General features: G+C 41.2%; 1 protein-coding gene across 1 annotated transcript; it reads left to right on the top strand.

Annotated features, from left to right (window-relative positions):
- On the top strand, positions 1-27,488 carry SLC35D1 (solute carrier family 35 member D1). The gene is made up of 12 exons (XM_075002779.1): positions 1-203; positions 994-1,027; positions 1,119-1,205; positions 1,756-1,823; positions 3,183-3,254; positions 4,329-4,397; positions 6,855-6,957; positions 9,408-9,500; positions 18,725-18,792; positions 20,922-21,000; positions 23,901-23,983; positions 26,686-27,488. The coding sequence occupies exons 1-12, from the start codon at positions 1-3 to the stop codon at positions 26,792-26,794; spliced, it is 1,068 nt and encodes a 355-aa protein (XP_074858880.1). The 3' UTR covers positions 26,795-27,488.
- The last annotated feature ends 358 nt before the right edge of the window (positions 27,489-27,846 follow it).

Below are 27,846 nucleotides of genomic sequence, written 5' to 3'. Positions count from 1 at the left end.
ATGTCGGCCGCCGCGCGCAGACGCCAGGCAGCCGAGGCGCAGGCAGCGGCAGCGGCAGCGGCAGCCCCCGCCGGCGGAGATGAGGAGCCGGGCATGGCGGCCCCGAGCCTCAGCGTCTGCCTCAAGCTGCTGGCGGCGGCGCTCTACGGGCTCAGCTCCTTCCTCATCGTGGTGGTGAACAAGAGCGTCCTCACCAGCTACGGGTGAGCCGAGCCGGGCCGGGCAGAGGTCGGTGCTGCGGGGGGGAGGCGGCCCGGGCGGGCTGTACATTAACTCGTGCGGTGGGGCCCGGGGCCGGAGCTGACTGCTCGGAGCGCTGCCTCTCTCCCGCCCTTCCTCTCCCGCCTGCATTGTAATGACTACAGCGTGTCCCCACGTGCCCCCTGCCGGCCCCGCTGGTCCCCCCTTCCCCAGCAATGCTGCCCGCCGGCGCCGGGGCCACCAGGGGATGCTCAGCTGTGGCTGGTTCTTAGGGGATGCTCCGAGGGTGGCATTGGGGCATAGGAACCCGGCGGGCTGGGGCGCCCCCTGTTGACTGAAGATTGTGGTTGGGTGGGTTTGGGCCTCCAGTTGTGAGCCCCTGTGCCCCAGCTCAGGTGCACGCCCTGACTTTTATTTGGCGCTTGTGTGGCTGCTGCTGACTGCTCCACGCTGACAGTGGATGAGCTGGCTGAGTAAGTGCTAACTACAGTGGGGTTTCACTGGTGTGGAGCAGGCTTGGGTGCAGGTTTGCTTCCCGAAAGGAGGTCTTCAGGGTAAGTTAGACTGTGGACCATAGGCAAACAAATGGTTAGCATCCCAAAGTTGTTGGTTCATGCGTGTTGTATGCCCTGATAGCCACCTTTTTAAACTTTGGGCTGGAAATGCTTCAGGGCAAATATTGAAGGGGAGCGAGGTAGATTATATTTATATGTGACGTTTCTCTCTCTATCTCAAATGTGTTTGAACGCATGATGTGTAATTTACTGACTTTTGTATTTATTTTTTCTCTAGATTTCCCTCCTCCTTATGTGTTGGACTGGGCCAGGTTAGTCAGATTCCCGAATAGTTCATGTTTCTAGTAGTGTACAGGAGGGGTCTGTGGGTGGAACAGTGAGAGTTTTGTGCTTCTCTTACAGATGCTGGCCACGGTGATTGTGCTTTGGGTGGGAAAGGCACTCAGGGTGGTGAAGTTTCCAGACTTTGACAGACATATACCTCGAAAGGTACTAATTTAAACTACATTAGTTAAAACACAGTTCTTACCATCCTTGTAAGGTCTAGAAACCTTAAAATGTACATCTTCTTTAAAAAGTTCAGTAACCATCTGTTAGCTAGAGTTGAAAGAAATAATGTAAAGCAGTTGTACTGTATTTATTTTTGTATTTTCGTGTATGTCTCTTTTCTCAGTTTATGCTCCCTTTAGTTTTGAAGTCACTATCTATACGCAACCAGAAATGGTCTGTTGATGTTTCATAAAATATTACTTAACCTAATGCGTTTTTCAGAAGCGTGTTGTAACTTAGGTTTTAAAATAGGCTGCACAAATGTTTTGCTTGTCACCATAGCGTGATGGTTCTCTATTTGTAATCTGTTGTTATTGTTAGAGTCAGTGCATTATAATATTATGAGTCTGAATGTATGTGAGAGAACTGACTGTTTCAGAATGGAAGAATTCTGGATATGTACGCATATACCTATATGAATGAGGAGTTTTTTTTTTTTTTTACCCGTCTTTAATTTGTATTGAGTCTTGTCCCTCTTGTAATTTTCTAGACGTTTCCACTACCTCTTCTATATTTTGGGAACCAAATCACAGGATTGTTCAGCACAAAGAAACTGAAGTATGGATAACTTTTATCACTTAGTGAGGTTATAATGTATTATGATTTTATATAAAGGAGAAAACTAATCTTTTTTTTTATCGCCGTGAACTTGATTTGTGGCCGTGTAGTGGAATGAGGATTAAAACTATTATTTGACGAGTAATCAAGGTGTCCCTTTCTGGCCTTGGAATGTGAAAGATTTTTAAAAGGGCCATTAATCACAAGATGGCATTTTACTGATTGGCATTTACTGATGTCAATGTGCCCATTGATTCTTATTCCTATGATCTTGGAGGAGTCTCTTTTCTTACTCTTAACTAGCATCTGGGGGGAGAGAGAGAAAGGAGTGGGGAAAGACTGTGCTAAGAGATGCTGGCCTTTGAATCTGCTGAAGCAAAGGGCTGAGGGAGGGAAGAGGAGGGAGGAACCAGTATGACTTTGCTGATTTGAAAATACATTATTTTCAGGGAAAGTGGAAGGGGGGGGACCCCAAAACCAGCTACCCATCTGTTCATGAAAAACATTTTTTTTATTGAACTGTGTGAAGCCTTAAGATAAATAGATACATTCGGCAATGAATATAATCAACATTCATTTGTTACTCTGGATTTCATAGATTTGAGCTTGAAAATAGCTCTCCAAAATCAAATTACAGCAGGGTTCCCACATTCACGAACTTAAGCTCCGACGGTGCCCCCATTCCTGAAAATTAACATTCATGAGGGTTCTTAACACTGAACCCTCATGAATGTTGCAACCCTATTATATTGTTAACTTCTGGAAGAAATGTTAGTATATTCAGCTTGTAGGAGATGGAGACTTCCTGTGTGAGACGTTGAACCTTTCTAGTCTGAAAGCCTCCATACCTGACCAGTGCTGAAGGAGAGAATTCACCATACTGTGGAAAGTCAATAATGTCTTGCAGCATTATCAACATTTCGCTGCTTACTGGGCTCTTAGAAGAGGTTTAGGAGTAAATTACAGCTAAATAATAGCACAGAACACTGAGAGCCAGGACTGTGGCTGTAAGCAAACTTTATAGAACCACACAAAACTTGGCCACACCCATGATAAGTGGTGGTCCGGCTAACTAAAATAATTGTGGATTACGGATGGTGCCATATGAGAGTGTTCCATAATAGAGAGGTTCAACCTGTAGTACTTATTGGCTATCAAATTCAGTGCCATCCCTCCTGGAATCATCAATCCTTACTGTTGTGGTAGTTTTGTACAGCTCAGATAGTAATCTCTGCCTTAGTTCCTATAAAATAACTTGGCAATGATTCAACGTATTACTGTGGGAAGGAGTTTGGGGTGTAAAGCATCTGTGAACTTGGTAGTTTTTTCACGCTTATCTTTATTTTTTTTCTGTTGCAGCTTACCAATGTTCACAGTCCTGAGAAGGTTTTCTATTCTGTTTACAATGTTTGCTGAAGGAATTTTACTCAAGTGAGTTGTTTCCAAAGCTACCAGTTAACCTTAGATTCATATAACTAAGTCTGTGGATGTGCTTGCAGTATTTCTTTTTCTGTCTTGTCTTATGGTGAGTGGGTCCTTCACCCTCATGTTTTTATCATGGAAAGACAAGCATCTAATGCAGTGTTTATATATTTAATTACAAAGCTAAGGGAGGAAATGTTAAGGTTCTTTGATTCATAAGGCACTTTCAACACTACATCTATGTCACATTTGTCACTAGGCAGATTCCATATGTGGCTTGCATTCATCTGCCAGATGGTTAACAGAGATGATTCCTATAGTGAGGGTGCATTGTATTATGGCTGTTTGACATGAGGTCAAGTTTCTGCCTTAATTATCTTGATATAGTTGGATTCTAGCAACCTTCACTTGGCTGTAGGCAGAATCATTAGTTCCTTGTGTATAGATCGGTTTGTCATTTCTCCTACTTTGTAATTCTCTAAGAGGGAGGCTATTCCAAAGTGACTCACACCACCTCTTACAAGAGTCACTCACTCTGGCTACAGTTACAGTAGCGACAATTTGTCAGCAAAACTCAGCACTTTTGCCAGCAGTGTTCTGCCTCCAGGAGAACAGGCAGTCCTGTACACTGTGCTCCAGGGGGGTGGTGGGTGGGTGGGTGTGTGTGTCCCCGCACTCTGTCGACAGAAGTGTTGTTGGGAAATGTCTTCCAACACTGAATTCTGTCAACAGAGCACTGTATGTAACCATAGCCTGAGTGTATTACTGATGTCTTTCATCCCCCTGGAATGTTGCCTGTTCTCAGGCTAGTTTGTGTTAGTGGACAGTCACCGCAGCATTAGGGAACTTCTGTGGCCCACAGTGATAATATCTTACAGATGGGTGTTCGAGTTCTCTAGTATTGAGTCTAGTTCTGTAACACCAAGCTGAAACCTTCAACAATTACTTGGCTTAGACAGCACTTACTAACATGTTACACCCCATCCAGAGCAAATGGTCTTCCCGTAATACTAGACATGGTACTGTGATGTCAAAATTGAACTGTGCTTATGAGTGATAGTAAAGTTATTTTCTTTTTTTCAGGAAGAAATTTTCTTGGGGCATTCAAATGACAGTGTTTGCAATGATAATTGGTGCATTTGTAGCTGCTAGGTAAGACTTCCATCATTTGTCCTGTCCACTTCGTATTACCTAGCTGTTTATATTTTGTATTATGGCAGTTTGGCTACGTCTACACTGAAACAGATCTTCGAAATGGCCATTTCAAAGATTACTAATGAGGCACTTAAATGCATATTCAGCACCTCATTAGCATGCCTCTGGCTGCGGCTCTTTGAAATTGAAGATTTTGAAGTTCCTGGGGTCCTTTCAAAAAGGGCCCCAGTCTGGATGAGCTATGTGGGAGCGAAATGTGGCAATTTTGAAGAGCTGCGGCTGGCGGCATGCTAACGAGGTGCTGAAATGTTTGTTCTGTGCCTCATTAGTAATCTTTGAAATGGCAAGATTTGTGCTAGTGTAGACACGGCCTCAGTCTTTGAAATGGCTTGTACAGAGGGTGGTGGTTTAGTTTAAAAGTTTATTAAAGTTCATGAATTCTAATTATTTAAAGGTAGCGCTTAAATGGTAAAATCTTGTGTGCATGCTTTGCAATGAGTAGATCAATTAGAAAATTCTAAACTAAAAAGATAATTTTTCCTTGTTCAGCTTCCATTTTTTTCTCTGTCTGAGATGGTTAATGCTAGTTAAGCACAACTCAAAATCCCACTCTCCCCCACCCTGGGTCAGCCCTCTGGTGCCGCGTGGCCCCCGTTCAATACGCTCAACCCCAGCTCACCACCCCCATACGTGGCTCCAGTTCAAACTCTGCCCCATTCCAATTCCCTGCATGCGGCCCCAGTTCAACACCATCACCACAAATTCCCGGCCCCGCCTCTGGTGGGCCAGCTCACCACCCAAGCAGGGCTCCAAGTCACCACCCCCATGCATGGCTCTGGCTCAGTCTTCCCCCCAGTTTAGCTGTCTCCCTCCCCATCTGTGTGCAGCTCCGGCTCAACTCCACCCCGCACTGCAGCTCTAACCCACCCCAGGCTTAACTCCCCCTATCCTCCTCCCATGGTTAGGGTGACTATATCTCTCTGTCTCAAATATGGGACAGGGCGATATGGGGGGGAGGGGTGGCTCCTCCTGGCTGCACCAAGCCCTGGGGAGCTGGTTTTCCCCCACCTCCTCCCCAGCCCTGGGGAAGCGGCGGCCATGGGTGTTTTGCTGGGGGAAAAAGCTGCCCCTGACTTACATGAAATTCGGGGTATGTGAGGTTGCGTGGGAGCCCAACCATCACGTAAATCGAGTGTCTGCTGTAGTAAAACTGTCATGTAGATAGATAGTAGAATGGGGACTGTGGCCTGATCTGCATGTGAAGTTCTGCAAATTTGGTTAGTGGTGTTACTGTTACTTTTACATATAACTATGCCTGTGAGGCTGTGTCCACACTAGCTCCCAACTTCGAAGGGAGCATGGTAAGAGGGGTGTTGGGAGATTACTAGTGAAGTGGTGTGGTGCATCTGCAGCACTTCATTGAGCTAATTCTCCCCCGTGGCAACTTCAAAGCGGCAAACTTCGAAGTTCTGGCTTGTGTGTAACCGTGGCTAACCCACTGGTACTTTGAAGTGCCCAGGCACTTTGAAAGTTTTGAAACTTCCAAAATTTTGAGGAGTAAAGGGACTTCAAAATAGCCAAGCACTTTGAAATACGCGCAGGTAGTTTGCCGCTTCGAAGTTGCTGTGGGGGAGAATTAGCTTAATGAAGTGCTGCAGATGCACCGCAACACTTCATTAGTAATCTCCTGACACGCTGCTTACTATGCTCCCTTTGAAGTTGGCAGCTACTGTAGACACAGCCTAAAAGTGCTAGTGTGGAAGCAGTTATATTGATGTTAAGGTCCCTTTTATCAGTATAACTTATTTACCTACTAGAGAGTGAATAAAATATATTGGAACAAGCACCTGTATATCAATGTAAGTGAAAGCAGTACAATTTTCTAATGCGAACAAGGCTTAAGTCATCATGTCAAAGCTTAATTTTAAAATATTTGATGATCCTTTTACATGGCAGTTGTGAAATTAATGGAAATACTGAATTTCATTGTCAGGGCAAGGTGAGTGGGGGGGAAAAACTCATCTGATGACCTGTGAGAAAACTAGACAGCTAGTTAATGGCATAATTGTGGTTTTCATTTTTAAAAAAGTCATCCAGAACTGGAGGAGAATGCTCCCAGATTAAAGACCCTATCCTCAAACACTTCTATGCCTGTGCTGGACTGTGTTATTGGGAGTAATTCCACTTATCTTAAAGGGTCTGCTCAGGATAGTAAACTTAAGCATTTATAAGTATTTGTGACATTTGTGGGATTGGGACATTTGTTTGTACAATTAGTAGTGCTAAGTACAGCATTTATTATATTGAGTCTTAGCTCAGTATCTCAACTGCAGAGGCTAGCCTGCCAGATGGGACGGCTTTTCTACATGAAACTTGTCAGATGAAATATAACACAGAGGACTTTCATAAATGTTACACTCTGAGCAATTTTAAAATCTTAATTTCCCCCTCCAGTGCTGACTTGGCATTTGATCTAGAAGGATATATTTTTATCCTGATTAATGATGTCTTGACGGCTGCAAATGGTGCATATGTAAAACAGAAACTGGATTCAAAGGTAAGCTGACTTCCATTCCTTCTTTAGGAAAGCTGTTTCTTTGCAACACAATGGCAAATATACAGCACTGCCACATATAAAAATCTGCACATTGTCACTAAATGAATAACAAGTTAACTGTTAAAGACTGCAAATGTGAGCATATACTGCAGTTGGTAATATGGTCTTTTGATGAGCTGTTCATTTCCTCAAGCATTGTGCTTAGTTGCTAAATTCATCCCATATTGTCACTATGGTTTAACAGAACTTCTATACTTTTTGTTCTTATGTTTGTCCCGAGCAATATTCTTCTGGATTTTAACTTGACACTTGTATTTACAGATAAACTTAGTTGCATGTATTTTCAAGTAAGCTGTAGATTCACTTATGTCAAACTGCAAGCATAACTAGTTCATTTTATTTGGAGCTGTATGTATTTGTGTCTGGGTGAAGTAATAGATTTTGGTTATTTAGCTACAAAGTCAGGGTCTTATTAAAAACTTAAATACCTGGTTCTTCAATTGACAGTGGTCTGACCACTTCCTCCCTCTGCTTTCAAAGTCGGGGAGAGCTGATACTTCAGCCTATTTTTTGCTGCAGAAAAACCTGGCAATGAACTGCTGCCCTTATTGTGGCAATTGTGTATTTTTAAACACTGGAGCAGAGGGATACTCTTTAGTTCACTTTGGGGTAATTGAGAGTTCCTGTTCCTCTCCTTACAGTGATTGAACATAACGTGCTGTATTTACCTAGGGTCTCACCAGTATTTCTGAGTTCAACTTCTGAAAAAGAGAAACTGATTACTTGGCTACACTGAAAGTGCAAGGATGATCTTATGACATGTGCATAGCATACAGTGTGAGGGCTAAAGGTAATTTTTAACTAGGAGGAGGTGGACAAACCTTCATTCTGCTAGGTACAGAGGAAAAATGTTACCTTTTAGTTTGCAGAGAAACAGAAGTAGAAAACAGGAACTTGCAAGAAGCAAAAGCTACAGGTTTCACCTCTCTAGTCTGGCACTCTTAGGACCTGTCCAACGCTGAACCAGAGAATTTTCCTGGGACCTGACTGGTGCTGGACCACAGAAGTCAATATTGTCTAGCAGCATTATTAGCACTTCCACAGCATACTAGGCTTTTAGAAGACATTTAGGGGTAAATTACAGCTAAATAACAGCAGAGAACACTGAGAGGCAGGACTGGTGGCTGGAAACAAACTTTGTGTGACATGGGAAACTTGGACACACCCATGATGAATGGACATCAGGCTAACTAAAATCATGCTGGACCGCAGCCAGTGCTGGACTAGAGAGGTTCAATCTGTAGTAGTTAGGCTGGACAGACTAGAGCCATAATTTCATTTTTTATGAGACTTTAAGTGTACGTGTGGCATGTTTGTGACACAATGTCATTTGATTTAAAAATTGGACTTTTTAAAAAATAATAATTTTAATCTACTCTGCACAAAATATTGTGCAAACTTTTGAGCTAGGAATACCGTAGGTATATCTGTATCCCACAATGCAGGGTTTGATCAGGAAGACACTTTTTCATTTGATTAATGGTAACTGTTAACCAGGTTTCCAAGCCATCTGAATGGAAGTCAAACTAGGTGAAAGTATTGCCTAATGAACAAACCACAAGGGAGAGCTTTACAAGTTTGATAAATGGTGCTTCATGAGGCCTGCTGGAGGTACTCCTCTTTCTGTCTGTATTAGAAATTGGTCTGGGTTTGAAATCCCTCATGTCAAAGCTCAATGTCCCCAACAATGTCCTTTGCCTCCTCTCAGAAAATTATTGAATATTTTGGCTGCTGGTGTAAACAGGGCCAAACTATAGCGATGCAGAAAACCCCATCAGAATGAGGGCTCAGTAATAATTGCTGCTTTCAGGTGTCTAAGACAAACAAACAGGTGAGATAGTATATTTTATAGTACCGGCTTTTGTTGGAGCAAGGAGACAGTTTTTGAGCTCCAGAAACCTCCTCTTCAAGTCCACCACAGTTTGGCTGTGCTTACATCAGTGGTTGATTTGTGGGACCCAGAGAGGTAATTTACATAGAGGCTGCCCAGTCACTGCTCATGTTCTGGACAACATCTGAACTCTGTCTCCTTTGTTACCTGTTTAGTGAATTGCAAACCAAATGGCTTTCTTTACCTGAAATGAAGCCTGTGGCCCTGCAGCTGTGCCTGAATTCTTAAGACCTGAATTTTGGTGGTGCCTGATAGTTCAGCAGTGCCTTTATCGGTCTCTGAAAAACATCCAGGCACTGAATTTGCCCACTTCTAAAATGTCACATGCAAGATGGGTCTGTTTCATAATATTTAAATATCTGTGTTTTGCTTGTAGCTATGAAGGAATACTACATTCGTTTCGCTGATGAGACCTGGGTTTTTTTATAGTTTGTATATAAGGTTTTATGTCCCTGTTTGCTGGAGCCAATCTAAATACGCAACTATTTCCTGTTCCTAGGAGCTGGGAAAGTATGGTCTGCTTTATTACAATGCACTGTTTATGATTCTTCCCACCTTGGCTATTGCCTGTTTCACAGGAGATGCGCAAAAGGTAGGACTCTGGTACCAAACTGAAAATCTATAATTGCACAGTAAACATTTTCTGTCAAATATGTGCTTCTATATTACTTGGAAAATGGTTTATTTTTGTTATTCATCATAACTCAGAAGTGAATGCAGAATGACTTTTTCCTGAAACTTATCAACTTTTTTAACAAAATTTGTCATTAATATGTAAATGAAAAATTATACTATATAGTTTGCCCCCTGCTTAATACTAAATCATATGTGCCATATAGTGAATTTGGATGCAAGGGATCATTTATGGAGGGAGGGCAGAAGAAACACCAGAGGTTCCCCATAAAATTAAGTATAAGGATTGCAGAGAATTAGTTACTGTTGATATAAGTGACCTTATTTCTGACTAAATCCCTGGAATGGCTTTATGCTCGTCCTTATGGGAACTAAGCAATTCCTTTCTTTGAAAAAGGAATAGAATAATTAAAACCAAATACTAGGAAGAAGTGATGACTGTCACAGAAGATTTATTGCTGATCAGCTTATACTAGAAAGGTAAAACACTGCAGTCGTCTTAGCCTTTTTTCTTTTGACATGTAGAGATAGTTGGTTTATATAGAGTGGATTTTGAACAGTGTAAATCTTACTTGCTAATGTCAACTGTTACCAGTATATTACGTTATCTGCTTGTGTGTCTGCAGAGCAATGTGGTTAACATCTGTGTGCAAATTTAGAACTTACTTACATGCAAGCACTGAGAATAGTATTGAGGTTCCACTTGAGACTTTCACCCATTGGTAGCTTATACTAAAACATGAAATGGTGTAACAGCTATATATTTGGGGAGTGAGGGAAGGGGGGGGGTGGAATGTCCTTTTATTATTCAAACTCTGAAGGCATTTATATGGGTAAAGCCAATTAATGTGAAAGTCAGATGAGTAAATCTGTTACATACCAGTAGAGAAAACATACGATCATAGAAGGCATTTACTAGCATTGTTCCTTTATTAAAGTCACAGTCCATGTACACTTACTATTAACTATTTTGGGGTGTCTGTGATTCTGCATAGATATTTAAATAGGGAAGTTTTGTGATCTAAAGCTATATCTACTAGTTGGAATATCTTTCTGTTCAATGAGAAGTTTAATTTAACTAACAATCATAATGCTGGGAATGTCCTAGATTAGATCTTGAGTATCTGATTAGTTGTGAGAAGAACTGAGTGTGAACAGACAAAATATTTCACAGTGTCTGTCCGTCTGTCCTCCTCACCCCACTCCCTCTTTGAGATAGCCAAAGGCAAATCAGCTGGAACGTGTTTGAGGAAAATGTACTCGTTTATAAATTGGAGCCAACAAACATGGAGTTAAATGCCAGCTTTGTGCTGCTCTGTAGAGTCTTTGTATTCACAGTATTTGTAGAAAACCTCCTCTTCCCAATGTTTTGAATAAACTTTCTTTTGCTCTCTGAAAAAGACCTTGGCAGTGAAGGTAAACAAAGACTTGTTCTGTTTAAGTTTAGTTCCAGGAAACTCAACCTTCGCAGGGTTGTGAAACTTTATTTAATAAATGCATGTATTTATTTCAAAGCTTTTTCGAAAGCATATCATTTTACTCCATTTTTTTGCATTCTCTGCTAATCCAGAAATGTATTAAAAAGCAATACAGTGACCTCTTCAGTATCGAGCAGCCCTAGGATCAAGAGGTTGCTGGATATTCAATTATTCTGGATGATAGAGGGGTATACCTAGCAATGCATAAAACTAAAAAAAAAAACAAAATTAGATACTAAGAAATAAACAAAAATGTATGCAGAGTACTCTATTTACCAACAACAGTAATATTGTACATTGTAAATTTATACTGGATTTGCTGTATTTATGTTCACTATACTGTACTTATGGAAAATGTAACTAAAATTTACTTACGGTTAAAATGCCAGTTATGTAAGAGTTTGAGATAATAGAATGCTGGATATGAAAGAGATGACCGTAAGTATAGCCACAGGGGCAGAGTAGTTATCTGTTATGTAAATATGATCAAAAACTGGATTTTTGTGGAGGATTCACTATCAGATGAAAAGATTTCAGAGCTATAGGAAGACATGTAATAAAAGCTTTTAACATTTTAACATTTAACATTTTAACATTTTCCCAAAGTATTCTTCCCAAAGTATTAATGGAGAAGTCTATCATCATATGGCTACATAATAGAAATTGGGATGTGTACTAATGGTGGGGTTCTAGCTGAACAAAACCAGTTCGGGACAGTGTGTAGATAAGGAAACAAAGCAGGAGACTTCCCTCATGCTAACTATAACTAAGCAACGTTGGGCAGCCTGGTAGGAGAACTCAAAGCACAGACAGCCAAACCCATTAATAATGCTCTGCTAAATTTTCTGAGAAGCTTAGTTCATTATCACGTTACCTCTAGCAACATATTGTCACCTACTATCTTATGGCCTGTTTTCATACAAGATGATCAGCAGAAAGGTGCGGTTCCTGCTCACTCCAAGGAGAGCCCCTCAGAACTGTTGAAGTTATTTGGTGGTTAGCAATGTTTAAATCTTCGTGTATTGTAGTCATCTTCCCTTTTAAGTGAGCGGTGTTCCTGTGTTTGCTGGACTGTTTGCTCTGGGAATGAATGAGGCAATGCTCTGGACAACTTACTCTTGATTTGGGATGTAAAATCTCATTTAATTAGTTAACCAGCCATGGCAGGCCCGAGGGGATGGAACAGCCCCCACCAGTTAACCAGTAAGCCTCATACATTTAGGGTGAGGATTACTGATTTAAATCTTTAACATCCCTACTCTTGAATCATTCGCTATGGCAGTGATAGTCCAGGCTCAGTGGTTCAGGAGCCAGCTTAGCAATCAGCATTACTCAAAGAGCCATAGTGGCATGAATTCAGTGTTTCATTCGCTGTCTCTGAATCTCTACAGCAAAAAAAGCTAACTTAGTAGAAGCATCCTGAGTGATTAATGTTTAAATCAAAGGAGACTTGAGGCTTGTGCAGCTCTGAGTATTGCCACTTTGCAGCATGATATTCTACTGTCTCAGAAAGTAAAGCCCCAGGAATTATTTATATGTGGAGATATACCTATCTGTTGGAGCTGGAAGGGGCTTTGGGAGGTCATTTTGTCTGGTTTCCTGCACTCACAGCAGGACTTATCACCCTCCCTGACAGATTTTTTAAACCTGCAGCCCCCTGAAGGTTGGAACTCGCAACCCTGGGTTTGGTAGGCCAATGCTCTAACCACTGAGCTATCCCTCCCACATTCCTCTCCCTGGAGCTCCCTGCACTCCTTTCTTTCTCACTCTTCCAACATTATGCTAATACCATTGTTGGTTGTTTAATAGTCTTTGGGCACATCTGTACTTCCTGGAAGATTGATGCACTCGTGGTTGTCTTCCAGGGTTTGATTTAACATGACTAAATCAAATGATCAGGGTACTGCTTTTGACCCTGGTGTTCCTCACTTTGCAAGGAATAAGGAAGGTCAGCAGAAGAGTTTCTTATATTGGCCACCTGCTGTGGAGACGGTGGCTAGATCGATGTAAGGTACATCAGCTCCAGCTATGCAGTTCTCATATCTGGCGTTGCATGTCTTAAATTAACTTTTTTCCCCACTAGTGTAAAACTGGCCTTTGTCTGTTTCCTTAAGTAATCTTATGGTTTTTTTTCCTTGGTTCAGCATAGTACACGTGTTTGAAGTTGGCACAGGTATTAATGCAGCTAAAAATAACAACAAAGGTTCTCATATGAAGTTAAACTCTGTGTTTCTGAGATTTTCTTGTAAACTAATGTTCACAGCATCTTTCATTAACAAGTATGGTACAGGCACCAGATAGGCATTGCAGAGGTGTGCAGATATGAAATGAAAGCATCATAGTTTGCTTTATTAACCTTTCCACTTTATCGTAGAAAACCATGAAACTATATTTTGTCTTCAGTATTTTCTACCTTGCAATAGCTGACTATATGGAACAAAGACTTTTATGGCATCAGTGGATTATTTGGTTTGGAAGAATCTGATTTTTATCGGTAAATGTCAATTTCAGTTTACACTTACAACACAGAAGAAAAAAATATTTCCATTGATGAGGGTTCAAATTTTGATTGGTAAAAAATATCACTTGGGGAGTTTTTAGAGTGTGAATTGAAGATATTTTATAATTTGACATGATGACACTTCTTGTTTTAATGTTTATGAAGCTTTAGCTTTTTGAGTTTCACTGCATACTGTGATTAAATAATTGCTGCCCTCATAATTTCCCACGACTGTGAAAATTTAAATGGATGTAAATAGAAAAAAATGCTTAATGCACAATTTTAAGCAAATTTGAAATTTAAATTGATAAATAAAAAGCTAAAAAACAAATATCCATAGAAATTACTTAAAATGTAATGCTGCCAAGCCTGATTACTGTGTGTAGTATAGGTATTTTTTAAAGTATGTATGTACTTGTAACCTGAGACAAATACGCTTAGGCTGTGTCTACACTGGCACACATCTTCGAAATCTTCATTCAGCTGAGCGGAATAAGGGGATTTCGAAATGTGCAGGGTCCTTTCGAAAAGGACCCCCATTTAGCTGTGCCGAGCTGTGGGAAGTGTCCTAATGCTAATGAGGTGCTGAATATTCAATTCAGCACCTCATTAGTAATCTTCGAAATGGCCATTAGCATGGCTATTTCAAAGATTAGTGCCAGTGTAGACACAACCTTAGAGTGCGCATGTGTGTGTTCATATAGTATGTGTTGTAATCTTCAGGTGTAAAATGGAATAAACACTGTACCTCTGTGAGAGAAATAACTCATTCTCAAAGCCATTCATAGTACTACAACTGGGATTTGATCATCCGTTTGGCAGCGTCTGTTGTGAGTGGGCATTAGTAACTGTTTGCCTGTTCTAAATGTAAATAATTTAGAAATTGATGGACCTCAAATCCCAATAACAGCATTAGCAACTGTATTTGAATAGTAAATTTTTCCTCTCTTGGAGATTTGTATCTTTATGCTGCAGCTAAACACCCATGGCTGGCTGGTTTAGGTAAGTGCATTGGATTCTGGCTTCATAGCTGTAAAATGGTTGTGTGGATGCTCGGCCTGGAGCCTGACCTCTGTGGGCCTATGAGAGGAAACATCAATGTCTACACAGCTGTTTTTAGCCCGTGAGCCTGAATCATCTGACTTGGGCCAACCTCAGCCCTGCTGTAGAGCTGTTATTACTGAGTAGAAGTATGCTTGTCACCAGTAAAGAAGTGAAATGTTAGTTTTTACAAAAACTTTCTAAAATAACATTCGGAATTCATTGATACATTTTAAAGTGTGTGGTTGTATAATGTATCTTAATGGCTGCGTCTACACGTGCACGCTACTTCGAAGTAGCGGCACCAACTTCGAAATAGCGCCCGTCACGTCTACACGCGTCGGGCACTATTTTGAAGTTAACTTCGACGTTAGGCGGCGAGACGTCGAAGCCGCTAACCTCATGAGGAGATAGGAATAGCGCCCTACTTCGACGTTCAACGTCGAAGTAGGGACAGTGTAGACGATCCGCGTCCCGCAACGTCGAAATTGCTGGGTCCTCCATGGCGGCCATCAGCTGGGGGGTTGAGAGATGCTCTCTCTCCAGCCCCTGCGGGGCTCTATGGTCACTGTGGGCAGCAGCCCTTAGCCCAGGGCTTCTGGCTGCTTCTGCGGCAGCTGGGGATCTATGCTGCAGGCACAGGGTCTGCAACCAGTTGTCAGCTCTGTGTATCTTGTGTTGTTTAGTGCAACTGTGTCTGGGAGGGGCCCTTTAAGGGAGCGGCTTGCTGTTGAGTCCGCCCTGTGACCCTGTCTGCAGCTGTGCCTGGCATCCCTATTTCGATGTGTGCTACTTTGAAGTGTAGACGTTCCCTCGCTATGCCTATTTCGATGTTGGGCTGAGCAACGTCGAAGTTGAACATCGACGTTGCCGGCCCTGGAGGACGTGTAGACGTTATTCATCGAAATAGCCTATTTCGATGTCGCAACATCGAAATAAGCTATTTCGATGTTGGCTGCACGTGTAGACGTAGCCAATATGTGTTAGATTTGAATACTTGTAGTTGAACTGCTCTTTTGACTTCAGAGTCTGTGCACTACTTTGTAAATAACTTGAACACAGAGAATTAAAAAGCTATGTGAAAACAAAATTCTGTTGAGCAGTTCCTGGTGCATGAAGCTTTGTATAATAAAAAAAAATTAATTCAGTGTTCTGAACTGCAAAGTTGTAATACATATTTTGCCTGGATTTTTTAAAAGTTATTTTTATTTAAGCAGATTTTGTTAAACACCTTGAAATAAACGGGTACCATTTGTAATATAGGCAAACCAATAGGCACTGTCAAAATCACCAGTTCTCACCTGACAAACTTGTGCATTGTAGTTAGGCATCATCAGTACAAACATCTGTAGCCCAGAAGCATTACCTATCAGAAACTGGTGTAGAATTTCCAGGCTGTCACACCAGGTAATTTTGCTGCAGAATTTAAGTCACACTTACTTGAGACCTTGAACATAACTGAATAATTTATACAGTGTGTCTTTAAACTGTAAGTGCTTGACAAGTAAATGCATAACTTTCAAAAAAAAAAAAAAATCAAACAGTCTCCTTCCCCAAATAGTCAAACTGTTCAGTTGCAGTATATTGCAAATGCTTGAAAATCTCAAGGTGTAGAAACAAAATTCCAGAGTAGTTATTGCAGAGATTAAAGCTTTGATCTGATTTCTTCCTCCCTTCAAGCCTAGTTGGTTCCTGTATTTAAATTAACAAAGAAGATCAGCCGTGATCAGTATATACCATGCTTTAAATGTAGAGCATAAGAACATCCTGTATTGTGTGGTGCCTAGTCTTAAAGCCAAAAATACTAGATTAAGCATCCTCCATTTTCACTTATTTATGCTGGATACTGCTGTAAGTGGATGACTAATGCAAACTGTCTCATGAGTTGCAATTGCTTCGCAAGAATTCAAGGCTGGCTACTAATGGTCTTGCAAACTACCACGTGCCTCTTTTTCCTATGTAGACTCATAGGCGAGGGAAAAGCTGTTGCACTCTTGTTCTTCTTGCCTGTCATCTCCTAATACCATGGCTGCTTCACAGATTTGGCATGGAATTGTCAAGAACAAATTATGCCAAACCTAATTTTGTTCCTTGGCTTTTCTTCCTGTCTTAATGAAAAGAGAGCAAGCTGTAGATGTGATATGTGGATTTCAGTAAGGCTATTGGCACAGTCCCCTATGAGATTCTCAAAGCAGGGTAGGGAAATGAGCCTTAGATGAATTTACTGGTGGGTGTGTGCACAACAGGATGAATGATGGAAGGATTCCAAAAGACATCCTGTATGGTGAGCTAGCCTCTGGCAAAAGACCTCCCGGATGCCCCCAGCTGTGCTACAAAGATGTCTGCAAGAGAGACCTCAGAGAGGTAGACATCGAGCTGGACAACTGGGAAGAACTAGCAGATGACCGCAGCAGATGGAGGCAGGGGTTACACAAGGGCCTTCAGAAGGGCGAGATGAAGATCAGACAGCTAGCAGAGGAGAAGCGAGCGCACAGAAAGCACAATAAGGATTTGCCAGACACCCACTACATCTGCAAGAGATGCAGCAAGGACTGTCACGCTTGTGTGGGTCTTCATAGTCACAATTGATGCTGTAAATGAAGTCCTCAATTGAAACTTTAAAGGGCACGATCCATAGTCTATGCAGACTGAAGGATGCCTACTACTACTAGTAAGGCTATTGGCACAGTCCCCTATGAGATTCTCAAAGCAGGGTAGGGAAATGAGCCTTAGATGAATTTACTGGTGGGTGTGTGCACAACAGGTTGAAAGACCATCCTGAAAGAGTAGTTATAAAACAGCAGGGTATTATATCAAACCCTCACCTAGTGGAGCCTCATAGTGGTCAGTCCTGGGTCTGGTATGAGTCAGTTTTTGCTAATGACTTGGAGAAGGGAGTCAACGGTGTGCTTAGTAATTTTGCAGATAACATCAAGTGGGTTGTAAGCACTTTGGAGGGCTGGATTAGAATTCCTAACAATCTTGACAAATTGGAGAATTCAACAAGATGAAATTAAATGAAGATAAGTGCAGGGCATTTCACTTAGGAAGGGAAAATGAAAGGTACACCTGGGTTGGAGCTGCGGAAGAAAGTGAGGTTATAGTGCATCACAAATTGGCAGTCAACATTTTGAAGTAGCTGCAAAAAGGGATGGTATCCTGGATTGTATTTACAGGTATTTTATATGCAAGACGTGGGAGGTAATTGTTCCGTTTTGGTCCGCATTGTTAAAGCCTCATCTGCAATACCATGTCCAATTCTGGGCACTACACTTTAGTAAAGATATAGACAAATTGGAGAGTCCAGAGGAGAGGAATAAAAATCATAAAAGGTTTAGAAAACCTGACCTATGTGAAAAAATGGAAACAATAGACATGTTCAGTCTTGATAAAAGGCTGACCAGGGCTCAGGGACCTGATAAGTCTGCAGATATATTGAAATCTGCTATAAAGAGGAGCAGTCAATTATTCTCCATGTCCACTGAAAATAGGATTAAAAGTATTTGGCTAAATCTGCAGCTAGGGAGCTTTAAATTAGATTCTACAAAATGCTTTCTAACTCTATGGGTAGTTTAGCTCTTGAATAGACTTTCAAAGAAATTTGTTCAATCAGCATGACTGGAGGTTTTTCAAAACACATTTCAGGGATGGTTTAAAAGAGGCAGGATGAGTGAGGTCATCTCTCTTACTGGACCAGTGAGAGACTAGCTGTTGAACTTACACAAAGCTCCTCTTCAGGTCTGGGCTGACTGAAGAAGAGCTCTGTATAAGCTTAACAGCTTCTCTATTATCAACAAAAGTTGGTGCAGTAAAAGAGATTACCTAACTCATTGTCTCTCTAATATCTTGTGATCATACAGCTAAAACTACACTGTCTAAAGAGATGGTCTAAATTTACTTGGTCCTGCCACAGTGCAGACGGCTGGACTCTGTGACCTGGCAAGGTCCCTTTCAGCTTTTCATTTCTAGCATCTGGATTCAGACTAAGCTGCTGTATTCAGAAGGCTGTAGTAGTGTTGGTGAATGAGCTCCTTATGTCCTTGATCCTAGGAACTTTCATGCTCACTTCCGACTATCACGTTAAGTGCAATAAATGTTAAAGGATTAAAGTCCACTTTGGAACATAATTTTTTCACATTTCAGATTGGATTTGTTTTGTTTCAGGCAATGGAATATAAAGGCTGGGCGGATACACTCTTCATTATCCAGTATACACTCTCTTGTGTAATGGGGTAAGGATTTACTTTAACTTTATTGGTATTTCTTCCAGACAGTAGTCTCTCTCCTGCATCCCCAACAACAGGTCCTAAGTAAGTGTCTTAATAGGAGGGCCTGCTCTGTACTCAATATGCACATAACTTCCATTTAATGTTAACTCTGCACAGTGCTTTTTTTTTGCCCTGGAAAAAAGGTGGTGGAACTCGAGCCCCAAACCACACCCCTACCCCTGGCAGCTTAACTCCCCTGCCTGGGTCCCAAGCAGCACCTCTGGCAGCTTAACCACCACCTGTTGGGGCCTGAGCCACCTTCCCCCGAGTGGGGTCCGAGCTGCCCCACCGGCAGCTTAACTACCCCCTGGCAGCTCAACTGTCTCCCCTGGCAGGGCCAGAGCTGACCCCCTGTTGGCTTAACCACCACCCTGGCTCAGGCTCCCCTGCCAGCTTAACTGCCCCCCCTGCCCAGGGCCCGAGCCACCCCCTGGCAAGTTAACGATCCGCCAGCGTGGTGCAAACCACTGCCCCCAGCTTAGCCCCACCCCAAACCCAGGATTCACTCGCCTTCCCGCACTGCTGCGTGGCTCCCTCTCTACCACTTACAGCGCAGCAGGTGCGGCTCCCAGTGCCCTGCCATGCTGAAAAACAGGACTCAACTCAAACCAATTAAATTGAGTCCTCTTTCAGCATGGCAGGCAGGGAGCTGGAAGAGAGTGGCAGCAGCAGTGGCGGGAGCCACAAATGGCTCCTTAGAGAAGTGGTGGCTAATAACCCAAGGGTCATCACACTTGTGACTGTCGTCCTTGGACATTTGCCACAGTACCCCAGCCCTGTTCCTCCAACTGATTGCCCGCCTCCCTCCCCAGAGCCAGGTACCTCCAGCCCTCCGCTCAAGTGAATGCTGGCGAGTTACCTCCCTGCCGCTTCAGGGGCCGTGCCGACTAGAGCCGCACTGGGGCCACATAAGTGCCACTGGGGTCACTCCGGAGCCGCACCAGGCTGCAGGCACTGGGGCAGCAAGAGCTGCCCAGCTCTCATCTGGAGCCGCCCATGTGCAGAGTCGGGAGGTGGGAAGGGTGGCTCTTCAAAAATGGCATCTCTGGGAAGAAAGGTGCCAGAACATCGTTCCACGGCATTCTGGCTGGAAAAAAAAGCCCTGACTGTGTGAAGAATAAGCTTTATAGAGAAGTTCTAGTGTTGATAAAGTACATATTAGCAGAAAGTCCATTTTCAGTGGTGGTACAAAACAGTTTGGAGAGAGGTTATTGCTTAAAAGGCTTCCCTGTGAAATAGAAATTTAGATGTAACCATGCACTCTGATTTTTTTTTTTGAGAGACTGCATACCTGTAACATATTCCTTATCTTAAATTTAGCTGTGTCTTTATGAGCAATGGCATGTCTTGCTGTTTTCTTTTACACAAACTAGTAGTGTCGTCAAGTCTCATTTTGCTAATATGCAGACTTGACTGCCCAAACGCCAGTGGCCACTTGACTGGCCCACTTCGTAATCAGAATTAAATAAGAGCGTAGTGAAGAAGTCATTACTAAGATATCATTTCCTCTAAAAAACGTAGTTTGTCACACTTACACACACAACTTTATAATAAATTACTCTTGTAGAACAGAATGAGCTGTAGCATTTGTGCTGTAGTATATTTAGGATTTGTGGTCTGTGTGCTCACGTATTTAAAATACGACGATCACAAAAGGATGGCCCTGTTCGTGAGGTCCTATTATATAGTGTATGGTAGTGTTCCCTCTAATTTTTTCCATCCATATGCAGAATAAATTTTTATATACACCTAGGCACATGCAGCTGTGCACCATCCATAGCAACACTCACTGCCAGCTATGGGCACTCTGCTAATCGGCAGGGTGGTATTTGACTCTCATATGGTGGGCCGGCCAAGCACATAGCTTACAGGGGACAGTGGCATACCATATGGTATGCCTGATGATAGGGGGATGCTCTTGCTGTCTGTTTTGGGAGATAACATGAGAGTGAATTATACAGGTTTCCTTGAGAAAGTAGTGATGGAAACTGTAGTGTACATTTAAAAGTGGGGAATGAGGTGGCATTTTAGTATAATAAGTGCACCTTCAAATTCTGAAAAACTGAATTTTTTTTGGTTTTCTTTTGCTGCAGGTTTATTTTGATGTACTCAACCATTCTTTGCACTCAGTATAATTCTGCTCTTACAACTACAATAGTTGGCTGTATTAAGGTAAATGGCATAAATCTCTTAACCGTTTGTCAAGCTTAAGAAGCTTCTATTTCTTGTGTTACGACAGTACCTGTATGATGCTTACAAAAGCAGTATAAATGTTTATATTCTCAGAGGCTTTTATATGAGTGGAAGGGGTTAGAGAGCCAAGTAATTTTATCCACCAACTTACTTAAAAAATCCTGGTCTAGAGAAACCATGAACAGGAAGCCAGATCTTTGTGATTGTCTCTCTCAATGCCAGTTCAAGGATGTGACTTCCCATTTACTCACCTGCGGTTCTTATTAGGAGTTGTGGGACCCTCCAAAATACTCTTACTTATGACTTATGAATAATGTATTAAGAAAGGGGAAAAATCCCTACAACATAAAAGCAATGAATATTTCACTCACAATCTTGGCTGTATGTCCCGATTATGGAGAAGTTACACTATTGAGAATGAGTCTGGGCAAGTGAGGATGTTGTTCCTTGCATAAATTAAGATCAAAGTGTATTATTTTGCAGTTCAGTGGTGAGTTCTGTTGTCGTGGAGCATTGGCGACTGTCACAGTTTGTACTCAAGTAGTGGAATGTCATTTCAGGGTTGGTGATTTCTGTTTGGTTCATCATTGCTCACATAAATAATTTACCAGTGGTCAGAGCTAAATAATTATAGCTAAATCCTTTGAATCTGGAGTAAGTGTTTAACATTTTTTTACTTAAAAAAATTCATAAGTTACCAATTTAAAATAGCACTGTTTCTTCATGTACCAGATCACTTTAAGGAAAGGTGGTGATGTTGGCAATTTAATGAATATTAAGCATAGGACTTAGAAGTTTAGACCAGAAGGGACCTTGTTGAATCTTCCAGTCTAATCCCCTACACTGAGACAGGACTACAGTGTAATCTGCTTATCGTGTAACATGTTCTTGAAATCCTGTGATGGAGATTCCACAACCTCACTAAGCCATTTATTCTAGTGTTAACTACCCTGATAGACGTTAGGAGAAACTTGCTACCTTAAGTCTACCTTGCTGCACGTTAAGTCCACTACTATTTTTCCTGTCCTCAGTGATTAAGGAGAGCAATTTATCGCTCTCCTTTTAATAATAACCTTTTTTGAAAGCTGTTGTGTTCCAGTTTTCTCTTCTCCAGACTAAACAACCCATTTTTTTCTTCAATATGTCTTCATAGGCCCATGTTTTCTGAATTTGAATCATTGCTGGTCTTTTTTAACATTCAAATATAATTTCAGCAATTCAGATTATCAAGATTATTTTATCTCCTCTCTAGGAGCTTGTAGCATAAACAATCTGAGACTTAGAAGGAAAAGCTGTTAGTATTTTACTTACAATAGCATTTCAGTATTCCAGTTCAATCATTTACAATTAATTTATTGGCAGTGATTTTGCAAACACTCTTGTCAACAGTGTTAAAAGTCGAGGCAAAATTATTCGGTTGCAGAAGCAAGTGTATCAGCTGTTTTGTTCCTGCTGCAGTTTGTTTGTAGAGCTGTTGACTTGAAGATTTGAGGTGAACAGGCTGAGCTGAGGACTTGAAGTCATTGGTGTCTGAGCCTGTGCCTACACAAGGTTAAGAGGGTTGAGCAGTTCTAGCTATGGCAGTTCTGTAGCTAAAATCGGCGTATCTGCAGTCAGCTAACTTGGCTGCCTGTACAGGGGAAGGTTGACAAGGGAAACCAGCAACCAACTGGAACTGTGTATTACATAGGTAAAATTATGAAATTACTATGTTTGGGATTGCAGTGAATTATAAATTGGAACAGAAGGACCATATATATCTTCTAATATATAGGCTGAATCAGCAAATCTACACATATAGATGGGCATTGCTGTGTTTCACTTGTTCTTTCTGGCATATCACTTGTAAGACAGTCTGTAGACAGGGTACTGTCGTCATTTAAATCTGTACAACCCCATTGTATCTAAATTAGCACAGTTGTAATAGGAGATAGGATTTGATCCTGAAAGTAGTTAATTATTCTCTTGCTTTGTGAGCCACAAAAGGATATAGCTCATCATTGGCATGGGTATGCTTGGCATGGGTAAGTGGTCAGAGGATAGACAAGGAAGAGAGAAAAGATATGGACACTTTTGTCTCCTCTAGAGCAGAACTTCCCTTCAGGACTAGTGATCTCCAAGAGCCCTCCCATGTCCCTTTGAGTGCCTTTCTATTCACTGATACAAGTTCGCAATAGTAGTCTATAGCTGCCAGCATCTGTATGTGGATGGCTGCTGGGTAAATGCTGGGGTATCTTTTGCCTCATGCATTGGGTTAAAGCTCTTGGGAGCGCTACTGTAGAAGCACTTGGGATGGTTTTGAGGCTAAAGCTGAGAATATTGAACTTTGACATGACGGGAGAGCTAAGTGAAGTCTTTAACAAAATCAGTGAAGTTTGAGGAGGAGATAAAAACATGATCAGAACTAAAAAGCTGCTGTTGAAACTGTTAAGTCTAGAATTTGGGCTGGCAGCAGTATGTCTGGTTTGGGAAATGTATAACTTTTGAAAGATAACATTTGTTGTACATTTCAGCATCTGCCTACTTACAGGGAAAGAAGAGAGGCAGCGCAAGAGAACTTTCTGAAGAATTCAGGGCTCTAGGTACATTGTTGTAACGTTGTCTAGGAAAAGCATTTTTTTTGCCTGTTACAGTTTGGGGCAATATGAAGGAGTAACCTAGTAAGACAAAAAAGTAAAGCCTGAATATTGTAATGTTTTTAGTAGCCCTGATACAGTAATTTTCAATCAGTTACCAATGCAAATGTCAGTTTCTTTCACACTGTTCTCTTTTCTGACTCTTTTCTGTTTTGTTTCAGCATCCTGTTTGTACCAGTGGAATATTCATAACTGCTGTTCAAAAATTCTAAGCAAAATGTGTAAATCTTCTTTTCTTTCCAGAATATATTAATAACCTATATTGGAATGTTTTTTGGAGGAGACTATATTTTCACATGGACAAACTTTATTGGGTTAAATATCAGGTAAGAAAGCTGCAGACTTTTCTTGAATGTAACGCTTTTCAAAATAACTTGTAAATTGAGAAACTTACTATGGAATTACAGAAAGCAGTATTGAACCATCCAAATCGTATCACTTTCCAAAGTAGAACAGCACTTTGTTGAATTCTGTTGGGAGGAACCCACTTCAAAGTTATTAGGTATGAAGTCTTGATCCTGAAAAGAGTCATGGGTATGAATAGTGCAACTGATATCAGATGATATATTTTATGTGCATAACATTAAATATGTCCCTAATTGTTTGCAGGATTGTGCTTATGGCTTCTAGTTAGGATGTTTGTTTTTGTGTCACCAGCTTACTGTTCATCATTTTTGGTAAGGTAAAGGAAGAGGAAGGTGCAGAAACCTAAGGGGATAAAACCTTTCATAGAAACAGATCTGTATTCACTGTGACAACTATGAGTGTGTCTTTTTTTTAAATCAAGCATATTTTCTTCATGACATCTTATTTTTACACAAAATATTGGTTGCTGCTCTAAATACACATAGAAAGGTGAACTTTAGGTCATCTGACATAATACCATGTCACCTTCAAGCTGCCAAGGTTTGTATTTAGCAACAGATTCCCATATAATATATGCGATGGTGGTATAACATCAGACTCTTGCAGCTTCATGAGAATATCAGGCCCATGCTCAAATCCTTCCACTGTCTCCCAGTTAGTTTCCAATGCTGATTTAAACTGTTGGTCCTAAATTTTCAAAGCAGTACCAAGAGCTGAATTTCTGTTGGCTACATTCCTCTGGGACATAGCAGATCATGCAGCCTGTGGCCTAGGATAGCTCTCAGATGGGATAAAACTTTCTCTATTGATATGTTACAACTCTGGGACAGACTTCTATTGTGGTCAGGTGAATCCAGAATCTGGCCACCTTTATGAAATGCTCTAAAACTTTCTTCTTCATTGAAGACTTTTCACTATAAGAATGACACAACACTAATGTCCCCTTCTATCCAACAAACCCGTACTAACTAAAAGGAGAAATTTAAAATGCTCTAAAGTCTTTGCCACACAGAGTATATGCACCAGAATGAAGAAGTACCAGAGACTTGATCAAGCATGTTTGGGAATTCCAGGGGGTTTTTTGGCATGGAAGATGTTCAATACTACAGTGATGAGTAGCAATATTAAAGCCTAAGATAGACATATGAATGGAATCACAATCTTCAGTTATTCTGTTAGAGTTAAGAAGCTGGATATCGGTAATTTTCTTTATTTCCGGGCATAAGCAAATCATCAGCTGGACTAATTAATACGTTGTCCCTCCTTGACGTATTGTGGCGTTTCTGGGGTCTCGTGTCTTTCTTTGAAGCATCCTGCTACTGTATGAGGATAGGGAATGAGACTATTTGGTTCATTGATCATATGTGCTACAGCAAACCCTATGTTATATGTTGAGACTAAACGGGAAAATAACTTACCAAATGTAACTTAAAAAAACGAACAAACTCGATATCCAGAAACTTATCTTTTCAACTGATAAATACCCAGAACAAACAACCCCTTCCTCCCTTGAGCCTAAGATCTTAAATAGTTATCCTTTTCATTAATGACTTTGGAAAGCAAACATGCATGTGCCCACACACACATCCTGGTTCTTTTTTAAAAACACTCCATAATATGTCCTCACCCGGTAAGCATTCACTGCTTGTTGTAGGCTGCACTACTAGAACATCAAGGGTCTGTTTGGTATTCAGTGCATGTAAACGAAAAGCTGATTCAATCCTGACCTACTTTTTGACTTACCTACAAGACAGCCTTCGGGGAAGAGGGTTGTGTTTGTGTTTTTTTTTTTAAAATACAGCTCAAAGCCTCCAAGTAGTGCCAATGGTTTCATTTAAAAAAAAATAAGGTGGAGGGGTGACGCTGCTAAAATATGTCTCTAAATGTGGACCATTCTCTCCTATCTTTTAAATGACAGTTTTTTAAAAAAATTGTAACTGAAGTTAGTAAGAGAGAATGAAGCTGCTTAAGGTTTTTAATGTATTTGGGCATACAGTATTGTTTGGTCTGACATAGGTCAAGGGGTACACTACAAGAATAAAACTACCTGAAATGAAACTGTTTTTAGCTTCGCATAGAACACACTAGGTTTTCTGAGTGGTAACTTCACAACACCAAAGCACGTGATAATAAAATTAAAGTCTCTAAATCTCTAGTGGTTAGAGAAGATGAGTTATAAATCAGATTGAACAAGATATGAACGGCCAGATGAAGAAGAGGATTGATTTCAAGGGAGCAGAGAGGGATCTGCTAGCTAAATCAAGTTTATGGCTGACACTTCAGCGGCTTGCTTAGCCTCCTCATATTTTACCAAATTAATGTCCTTTTTTCTTTTTGCAGCCTATATGAAACTAGGGCAGGGTATCAAACATTTGCATTTCTGTGGCTGACCAACTCTTTATAGGCCCATCCAACTGCTGTCCTAGAGTTGGGTGCATTGGCATAATGAGATCTATGGGTACTTTGGTCGAATTTTCATTCCTGCAATTATACCAATCGCAGTATAATCTGTAGCTGAAAGTATTCTGTTAGTAAACCAGAGAAGTAATGCAAGTTCAAAGTGTGTTTAGAGTACGTAGAATGTTACTTATGCAACAATTTACATTGAGTTCTGATATTAATGTGCATAACTTCATTATTTTATCTAAAATGTGTTTTGTAGTATTGCTGGAAGCCTGGTGTATTCGTACATCACTTTTACAGAAGAGCAATTGAACAAGCAGTCTGAAGCTACTATCAAGATGGATATTAAGGGAAAGAGTGCAGTATGACCATGGGATTACTTATAAGAAGTAACACCTTGTTTTTGTTCAGCAATCACTGGCAGCATACAGTAAAAATACTACAATGTGGGTATCTGGTATGGAATCATGCTGGTACTCTGCATTTGCACAATCTAAATATGCTGCCTTTTAAAAATGTCACTCAAATAGATTTATGATGGACTGCACATTAAATATACAGATGGTTAATTTAATCTAGACTATGAGGAATACATTTTATGTTACTTATTATGATTAAGTCTGATGGTAGAACCGTGCCCAGATGATGTAAACATTTTGATTTCACAGGAGTGTATCAAACATACTGTTAATGTGCTTAGATTCAATTTTATTTTCTTGCAAGAAGACTTGTCCTAACCTCACAGTTACAGTTGAGCTTCCATCTGGGTTGTCTTGCAGATGAGCAGATGAATGGGCAATCATAAACATTTTTAATTAGCTTTTTAAGATGAATGATTGACTCCCCTGCGTGATGTCTAAAAAGGTGATGTCAGGGGTTTCAAAAAGTCCTGCGTCCCTTTAATTGTCTCCTTAGTGCAGGCACTGTGGAGAGACAGCTGTATCTGGCTGTCTTCTGAGGAATACCCCACAAAACCTGGAGTGGGGGTATGCCATAGCTGGGGGGGCGGTTTATGGGGTGGGCATGGGGAGGGGAAGTCTTGCTGTAACATAGAGTAGTGTGGAGATTCTGGGCAGTGCTGCAGCCCAGAAAACTGCTGTGCTAGACTACTGCAGCTTAGAGACCCCCCCCCACCCAGGTGGGAGACAGGGCAGACTCTCCAGGCCCTGAAGCATTTGGGCACAAAGCTGATTTAACCTAGAGTACTGCCCTTTGTGCTGGGCTGCAAGTTCTGTGCTGTGCCTCCTGGACAGGCAACATGGACTCTCACCCCTTATCTCAGAAAATACATGCCAGCAGATCAGTTTATTTTCGTGAAGGAAGCTACTGAAGTAGGGTAACATTTATAGACCGTAACTATAAGCCAGTGTAGGGTCTGCATAGATCATGAAAAGGAGATCTGCATTTTGTCAGTTTTGAT

Source organism: Carettochelys insculpta, chromosome 9, assembly GCF_033958435.1.
Source record: "Carettochelys insculpta isolate YL-2023 chromosome 9, ASM3395843v1, whole genome shotgun sequence".
Lineage (NCBI taxonomy): Eukaryota > Metazoa > Chordata > Testudines > Carettochelyidae > Carettochelys > Carettochelys insculpta.
This window is presented reverse-complemented; position numbering and strand designations above follow the sequence as displayed.